The sequence below is a fragment of the Euleptes europaea genome, chromosome 2 (assembly GCF_029931775.1).
Source record: "Euleptes europaea isolate rEulEur1 chromosome 2, rEulEur1.hap1, whole genome shotgun sequence".
NCBI lineage: Eukaryota > Metazoa > Chordata > Lepidosauria > Squamata > Sphaerodactylidae > Euleptes > Euleptes europaea.
Window position 1 is genome coordinate 35175053 of NC_079313.1, and position 9637 is coordinate 35184689.

The 9637-nt window shown below is 40.5% G+C and overlaps 1 protein-coding gene across 1 annotated transcript in view; it reads left to right on the plus strand.

Annotated features, from left to right (window-relative positions):
- The window catches only part of LOC130473193 (complement factor H-like), an 83573-nt gene extending 75746 nt beyond the window's left edge, over positions 1–7827 (plus strand). The window contains exons 11-14 of the mRNA XM_056844722.1: positions 2602–2778; positions 5734–5910; positions 6252–6448; positions 7819–7827. Of these exons, the coding sequence (XP_056700700.1) occupies positions 2602–2778; positions 5734–5910; positions 6252–6448; positions 7819–7827 (560 nt within the window). The remainder of the gene's footprint in view (positions 1–2601; positions 2779–5733; positions 5911–6251; positions 6449–7818) is intronic.
- The last annotated feature ends 1810 nt before the right edge of the window (positions 7828–9637 follow it).

Sequence of the window (9637 nt, forward strand, 5' to 3'; positions counted from 1 at the left end):
TACTGAGGAAGGAATATTTATCCAAATTCAAGATATGACAACCCATCAACATTCAGGGTAACGCTGATAGCACTCCAGACATCGAGGCGGCAATAGAATAACAGTTTCACCCAGTTCTTGTTATGGTTTACTGTAACCCTCCATGACTCTTGCCCCAATTCCTTAGCACACAGACATACAGAGATATTCTGCCCAGCAACAAGCTATTCCCTGGCTGCCCTAATACATTTCAATACATTTTACAGAAAGGAAAAGAGATTATTGCAAATTGCTAAATCAGTGGATCCTCCATAGGCAGGGGAAGTCTACCCTGCTGTCTCACAATCTTTACAAAACTTGGGGTTTTTCGCAAGAATGGTCTCCTCAAGGTACACTCAAAGGTTGGGACCTCTACCTCCAAACATGCCCCCCGGAGCCGCAGAAAGGCGCGAATGTGTTTTAATGGCTTTGAATGGCCCAATTTATTCATGAACTCTGAATTGCGTGCCGAATTACACGGATCCGAATCGGGGGAGTTCGGAATTTGGCATTTCCCGAATAAAAACGGTGCGAATTTTGCCGGATCTGAATTTTTCCCAATTTTTTTTTCCAACAGCCCTAGCCTAGGACCACTAAAGTTGTCTCAGAATTTCACATCTTCCAGGACATGATTTCACCTGTGTTATTCCCTAATCCCACAATCACAGGAGAACACACCTGATACAAGTTTGATCTAAAGAGACCTCTATAATTTTACCTCCAAAGAATAAATTTGTTTTGAAAAGATCATCAGCTGTTCCTACATCATGGGTCAAAACAAGGGTCAGATCCTCTCAGACTGTGTCCAGATGAATTGTTTCAGGCTTTCAAAGTTGATATCACCTTGGTGGAGTATTATGAGCTTTTCTGTTTGAGGCCCATTACACTAGGACACAAACATCACTGGCTGCTTTCCTTGAGGGGGTTCCTCTCACCAACATCTGTAGAGCTGCGACATGATCTTCTTTGGATGCATTTGTTAAGCACTACTCTGTCAATGCAAGAAGGTGGCAAGGCAGTGAACAAGGCAGTCCTTCACAGCCTATTTGATTCACAGCTAACACCTGCCTCCATGGTGAGTAGCTTGCTAGACTCTCAATGTGGGACACCACAGAAGACTGCAGATAAAGATAGGGCTGTTCTTACCTGTAACTGTTGTTCATCAGGTTCATCAGGTGACATTCCTTCTCTCCTGTTCCTGCTGTGAGCTCAGTTTTATGCATCTTCCTACGTTCCTCTTGGCGCTCAGGAGTACTCCCTTATATCATATGGCAGTTTTGGTGGGAAGGCTTGTTGAGCACAACCGGGGGAGATTTTTAATAGCTAGGAAATATTTTTCTGGAACTGGCCTGTGTGTGTCAATGTGTGACGGCACAGAAGACACTGGATGAACAATAATTACAGTTAAGGGCAACCCAGTTTTAATATTTCCTCATATGAGTGCTCGCTTTAGTCAAGAGGTTTTTATGAGGAGCATTGCCGAAACAGATTTAGAAGTCTGAGTATGTAATGTCATTTAACTTTTAGTCACATACTTCTTAACACTTCTGAGGGACTGCATAAGATTGTTGGGGCAAGACTTCATTTATGGAAGCCATGCTGCATTTACCTCAGAAGGGCTTGTTCTTCTGTATATGCTTAACAGTTTTTCTTTCATAACGGTTCCTACTAGTTTACCTGAAACAGATATTAGGCTTACTGGGCTATAATCTGGAATCTTCCTGGATCCCTTTTGACAAACTGGCTTTACGTTCACTATGTTTCAATGCTTTTGAAGGAAGAATGGATTTTAGCAACAAATTACATATTATTTTTATGAAATATCACCACACCTTCCATGCATTGCTACCCACAATTTCTGGATTTTTACTTGGCCCTGCACGTGAAAGAGCATTTCTGAAAATGCTGCCTTGGAAATCCTATACTTTAGACTCCTGCCTAGCAGACTGCATTTCTTTTCTGGGACCACACAATGACATTTGTCATCAGTGCACTTGCATCACAACTGCAAATTTCTCCTCTGTAGTACCTATCAGCTTATCTAGACCTTTTTGGGATGATGACGCACACATCCAAATTTACTTCATACAGCGATCATCCAGGCTGGGCCAAGGTTTTATGTTTGCCCTAGGAAAACCATTACCTTGGCACCCATGTATTCCAGCATTCTGTTTTCTACAGTGCCCAAACAGATGTTTTTGAGAAATCTACAAACATCACACAAAGGTGATGCTGCCCCCACTATGAACCCCAACATCCTTCTCCTCTGCCAGCTATGCCAGAGCCAGAATTTGAGGAATCAAAGGCTTTTAAAAACTATAGTTCTTTTAAATCTTTGCATAGTGAGAATATAAGATTCTAGTGCCCCGACTTCTTGGACTTTGCTGAAGTCACACAGATGTACAATTTCCTCTCTCTTTCTGTTACCTTTTCCAGATGCTTTATCATTGGGTTTCTGTCACATTGGAGAGCAAGATTCTCTCCCCCCCCCCACCCGTCACTCAGAAGTATTTATACCTTTTTAACTCACCCACCTTGTGTATGTGTGTGTATGTGTACAATTGTTTATACCTATCATTGCAGATGTCACGTGTCCTCCCCCAACCGAGATTGCCCATGGTGAAATTGTTGGTCAACAAAAGGAAAGGTATATGCCTTCTGAAAGAGTGCATTATCAGTGTGACCCAGGCTGGAATCCTTCTGGACCAATGGTAGTGACATGCTTCAACAAGCAATGGACAAAACTACCAAGATGCACAGGTAATTTGATGCTCATAATCTTCTAAACGATAAGATATACTTAGAACTGTTACAGTTTGCCCTTTGGACATTCTTGCATGTCCTTTTAGGAAACAGCCCCCTTGTCAGTGGCTAGAGCATGCCTGCTTAATTTACAATCCACCACATTGAACATAGACCTCTTATTTATTGCTGCCTTCCACTGGTTTGGTACTCCCTATCATATAAAAATAGGGATTGTATTTATCATGAGTCAGCCTACTGAGGCTTCCTCACATGAAGAGGACCTCAAAGCAAAGGAAGGCAGGGGAATAGAGCAGCCGCAGCAGGCTGAGCAACCACAGGGAGGAGGAGCCTCCCCGTGTCTATAGCTGCCCAGTGCAGGAGATTTACCTGTGCCAGAAGCTCAGACTCAGGCGGTACCGCCAGAAATTTCCCCAGAGCCACTGGAGCAGAGGCGCAAAAGATTCAGGGCACAGCTACATGATCAGAAAAGAAGTGCCAGATTACAAAGTCAGTGAAGGACACACCCAGATTACTGTAAGGAGGCTAACAAGCTTCACCAGGCAGAGAATGCTGAGTCAAGGTAAAGCACAGCAACTGATCCACTTCAGGGCTATTTAAGGAGGCCGTGGTGGGTGACTCATTGTGGGAACAGTGTGTTGTTACCACTCTGTGTTGACTGTGAACTCTGGCTGTTTCTGAATCTGTGTGACTCTGACCCCGGATTGGATTCTGACCCCTTGTTTGGACTATGCTTTTGGTACTATGCTTTTGATACCTGAGCCTAGAGACAACCTGGCATTCAACTTGGACCATGCCTCTAGCCCTCAGACCTGCCACTGTACCAGACAGTATTTATAGAATACTGAAATACAATACATGTAGAAGTCCATATGTTCTGCTCTGAGATAAACTTTAATTTAAAAATAAAATAAAAAGGGATGTATACATTGGCAAGCACCTGGCAAGTCATAATATGTGCCTGCTGCTCTGTGTTACACAGGCCAGGGCTAGTGTAGGAGTCACTTTCTTTAGTCCTGCATAGTCTGCTCTCTTTCTGTCTGTTCCATCAGTATATGTTAAATGTATACGGCAAGAATGCATACTTGGGATCTCAGAACATTTAAAGCTTAACTGCTAATTTGTTTTCAGTGATCCTGAGGGTGTAATCTTAAGTATCTAAGGATTGCCTTGCTGGATCAAACCAACTTCCTCTAGTCCAGAATGCTTCCCCAAACTCCCAGCAACCGGCAATTAATAGGCAATTCACGGGAAACACAGAAGAAAAAAACTTAAAGATTTTGCAATGTCTGTGTTTAACTAGACCATGGTACCAACTGTGCCTTGCAAATGACACTTTGAAAACTGACAGGCATCAGAAAAATGTTGATTAAAAATGATAGATGTGCCAGATTTAGAGATTTGATCGGTGAGTTCCAGTCTGTGCTAACTCAGATGCTATCCATATTTTATCGTTCCTAAAGAACTTTCTAAGATAGCTTCATGCTTGTGGGGGCCACAAAATTCTTTTTCTTCTTACACAAAACTCACTGAGATGCATGTCTACATCATAAGAATTGCAATTGTAGTCTGACATTTGGTATACCCCCAGTATTCTTGGCCGGAGGCTGTGAGATAACCTCTTCCTGAGTAATTGTTCCTGAGTAATGGAAGCAGCTTTGGCTGAAAACGACCTATGATGGTTCGCTCGAAACTCTGCCCTGTTTTCTGCATCAAGGGGACAGTTACATGAGAAAACAAGGGCGATACTTTCCCACGGAGGATAGCCGAGTTCATTTCGTAGCCTCTTTATTGACAGGGAAAGCAGCCGACTGGATGGTCCTCCAATTTGACACTAGGTCCCGATCCATCCGCTCCCTCAACAATTTTATGTTTGCCTTGCGGAGACGGTTTGAGGACTCCTTTATGGGGGAACGGGCCAAAGCAGAACTGTTACAACTCCGACAGGGCTCCTCTCCAGTCCGGGAATTTGCAGATGAATTCCAGAGACTTGCCAGTAAAATTGTGGACTGGCCAGAGGCCACCCTTATTCATTATTTCAGGGAAGCCTTACACCCTGACATTCTGAACTGGTCGTATATGCAGGGTGATCCCGAGACCCTGGAGGATTGGATTCTGCTAGCTGAGGAGGTTGAGAGCCGCCGACGTTTCATTTCCCTAGTCCGACAACGGAACAAAGAAAAAGGCGACAGCAATGTAGCTTGCTGTGTTGCACTTGGTAATATAAAAGCATGAAAGAAGCAAGAGATTACAAAACACAAACAGAGCTGTGGTTCCCATAGCTTCAAAAGAGTTTAGGTATGCATAACAGTCCTTGAGAGCTGGTCAGTGGGAAAACAAAACCAACTGAGACACAGGCCTGACAACTACTCAGTCTCAAATCAAGTTTATTCACGTGCTTCTGAAATAGATCCTTAAGACTTACAACCTGGTTGAGGATGAATATCAGAGTCATTCTTTGTGATAAGAGTCCTTTGGAGAAGTCTGTGAAAAAGAGATTGGATCTGCATGTCTCTCATTGCTGCGAATCTTCTAACAATGCAATGAAGGCAATAAAACTTTGGCAGGCAAGCTGCCATCACCTGGAAGAGGAAATTAAATTGACCAATAAGAGAGGCAATACAGAAAACACGTGAGCTAATATGGTACTAAGCTTCAATTCCTTCACTAATACAAAATACAAACTGCTAACTACAATTCTGCCAGGGGCAGCACACCCAGTATTGTTTGGCATAATCCCAATAAAGGTTGTTGACCCTCCTTCCTGATCTGAATGTTTTTTGTTTGTTTGTTGACGTGTTTTATTGAATTGTTTTAATTAATATAATTTTGTTATAATTATTCTAATGTTCCACGTGCTCCACCTTGGGGACCCTGATCGGATGGAAAGACAGCATAAAAATGCTTTAAATAAATTATTTATTTATTCTCGGAGGCAATGTATCATTACAGATCCTAACTGCGGTCCTCCTCCTGGTATTCAAAATGGAGACTTTCTTAACCCTGCTCAGGCCAGCTATCCACCAGGCACAACATTGCGATATCAGTGCCAAAACTTGTATGTAATGAATGGATCTTCTGAAGTACGTTGTGAAAATGGTCACTGGACAGAAACTCCAACATGCATGGGTATTTGAAAAGTTTGTAATCATACACAATACTTTGATGTTGGTGCTTTAAGTGTATGAGAACCCTGGCTGAAATCCTGGTTAAGTCCTTACAGCCAGGGCTGTAACTTTAGGAACAGAATCATGTACTAGGGCTGGGAAAGAACCTCTATCAGGGGGTCGGTGTGTGGCTGCTCGTTGGAGTAACCATTTGACGGAACAGTCAAAAGCAGCTTCATATGTTTCCTGTCAGTTTGTCATCTGGTTCTTACGTCTTGCTTTTCACATCTATCTGACAACATACTTTTGTCAAATGAACAGTGTTAATCTCAAAAAGATGCAATTTCTTGTTTTTTTCCCCAGAGGCTTGTACAGTAAGTGAAGAAGATATGGCACGTAACAATATTTGGTTGAAGTGGAGATCTGATCCAAAATTGTATTCACAATCTGGAGATACAATGGAGTTTAGGTGTATATGGAACCATCGAGAGGCTCCATTATCCCCTCCCTTCAGAACACAATGTATACAAGGGAATGTGGAATATCCAAGATGTATCCCTGTACGTATGTTGCTTTCTAGTCCGAAAAGCAGAACATTTCCCTCTTGAAAGTTAATTGATTGAGTTTTCAGATTGATGTCAGAGTTCTTCAAATCTGGCTATCACCTAGAATACTAATCTGCAACACTTTTAATGAATAACTTAAATAGCTGCTCCATTAACATACTACTTCTTTGCCAAGGCATCCAAGACACTTTTCAATTTAAAGCATTAATTCAAAATTAGAGATTGAAAAAATCAAGGGTACTTTCACACAGCCCAAATAATGCACTTTCAATCCACTTTCAATGCACTTTGAAGGTGGATTTTACTGTGTGAACTGGCAAATTCCACTTGCAAACGATCGTTAAGGTGCACTGAAAGTGGATTGAAAGTGCATTATTTGGGCTGTGTAATCAAAGCCAAAATAATAGAATTCTCCTAGGCCACTGTTTATCCATTGTGGAGCTAATGATCTGGGCTTCTCCCCTGCTGCTTTCTCTTTAAGGCTGTCATGGGACAAACCCTATTTTTGTAGTGTGTTTGCTTGTTTTGAGAACCAGCATGGTGTGGTGTTTAAGGCGTTGGACTAAGACTTGGGAAACCCAGCTTCAAGTCTTGCTGGGTGACCTTGGGCAAGTCACACACACTCAGCCCTGGCTAGTATTTGGATGGGAGACCTCCAAGGAATACCAGAGTCATGACATGGAGGCAACCAATGGCAGATAACCTTCAAACGTCTCTTGCCTTGAAAACCATATTGGGTCGCCATAAGTCAACTGTGACTTGATGGCAAAAAAAAATGCTAGTCTTATTCCTCACTTGTTCCTCCATCTTGAGTTTGTCCTCCTCTCCCTGCCTGTTCCCCTCCCTTCCATCTTCCATTTCTTTCTCTTTTCTTCTTGCTCTCTTCCTCATCTTTCACTTCCTGTTAAAATTCTACATGAAAAGAACAAAATAGTAATTGTGTTAAAGACCTTTTAGAGCACGGCATGGCTACCTGTGGGTCCCATGCCAAAAAGCAAAAATCAACCTTACCAATACATCTTCATAAGTCAGTACCTCACAAATAATTTTTAGTAGGCCTTCTGGTCACATGTAATAATATTTCAAGGCGATTCTCAGCAGAGATACACCATTTTGAGTCCATTAACATTGCTGAGCTTAGAAGGGTGAATCTCTTATTAGGGTTAAATGTGATCTTTTACTGGGAACGTGTAGAAATAAAAAGACTGAATTTTTTTCCCCTTTTATCAAAGGAAAATTGACTTTGTGATTTACTGGTGCTGTCAGAATTATATCCGGAAATGTTAAGAATTTGTATATGAGAATTTCTTTATGGAAACACTTCTCGAAATCTCACCAGACTTCTTCACTGTTGATATTTACAGGGTTACTGACTTTTGACAAGTTACCTATTTTTAAAAAAATGTAAGTGATAAGTAAAACATCACTGAGAATGGATCTCTGCATGGTAGAATTGTCTCTCTTGGGTCACTTTGATATAATTAGATGATTGACTAAACATACCAAGAGGCAAACATCATTTTATTATATTTATATACTAATATTTGAATATGGAATCATTGTAATTTCATATGTATATTTAGAGCTGCATTCCACTACAGTTCCGGTACAGGTACAAATGAGTAACAGTGTCATAACATCTTTGCATCCTATTTTTTATTCTTGTTTACTTTATATTTAACAGGTTCATTAAGATGAATGGAAAGGATACAACTGATGTTTTGAACCAAGGTTTGGTCTCCAAAAGTCATCATTTGCTTCTTTCAAACACTGTCATACCAAGTTGCTCTTGTAATCATCATTGGTGAATTAGGTCTATAATTCTTCACAATGGATCATTGAGTCAAAATGGGAAACATCATGGAACCCACATCTGCAACTTTTGTCAAGAAGATAAAATGGTGGTAGACCTATATCTGGTCCAATTTTCAAGCCACACAGTTGAAAACATTACACATATTTAGCTATAAACGGGAGAAAACATATCAGCATTTAAGGAAATAGTGTCTTACAAGTATGTTTCTGACTCTATGAACTGAACTATCAATGAGAACTAGGCACTTTTTATTCAGAATATGCTGGCTACCTAGAAATGCAATGGATGTGTTTATTATTTAATCTGCAGTCTGTCTGCTAGTTTGTCCAAAATAAATGCTAGGCTTTACAAAATGCTTGACCTTATTGCTAAATAAAAAGTGTATAATTTTTGTTGTTAAAGTTTATAAAGTGATGACACTAGAAAGCTTTTTAATGTGTAAATAAACATGCTTTAAATCAGAGCCGGTTTCAGGTTTGTGTGTGTCCTGGCAATACAGTATAACTGTGCTCCCTTTCCCCTTTTGCCTCTAGCCACACCCCTTCCATTTGGCCCCTCCCCGTTGGCTCTACTTTTTCTTCTTTAACCACTCCCTTTTCCACTTCCATTTTCTTACTCTGGAAAAGAGATCAAACAAAATTTTGCTTTCGGTTTAGTTATTTTTAGTTCTTTGTATAAAACCAGACAAGAAAATATGCCTTCCATGGTTTTATTTGAAGCACTGTTCAATAAAATTGGTATCATTTGTGTAAAAGCAATACAAATATGGTTCTGGAGAGGTCTTGGTCTAAGGGTCTGCAAAAACGTTTCTCCACTCTCATCACTGAAAATGAGGACTATCCATATCCCTCCAAAATGCTTAAGCAGCTGAACAATCCCAAACTGAAGATTTTCGTTTGGAACCATCCAATAGAGAGAAGGGATCTTCATTTTAACACTCAACATAGCATCAAAGAAGCCGTAGCTTATTTGGTTAAAAACTTTTTTAATATTGAGAAAAGCATCCTTTTTTTTTTTTTTTTTTACCAAGAATAACATATTTGATACTGCTAATGTTATTCTCTCTAAAAGATCACACTTCTTTGATTCTTGGTTTTATACATGTGTATTTTAAAAATTGTTTATTAATTTTTAAAAACTTTGTTGCTTTAAGGGCCCTAATTGGGCACAAAGATGACTAAGTGTGTGTGTGCACGCACACATGTGTATGCCTGCGTGGTACACAAGATGTGTATCATGAGAAAGCACATTTAATGCAACAGTTCGTTGAAGTAATTGCAGGAAAACCAATTTGACAGCATCTACTCCAATATATAGCATCCTAAGATGTCTGAGAGAGAACTTTCAGGGTCAGTTTTGGCAAATGC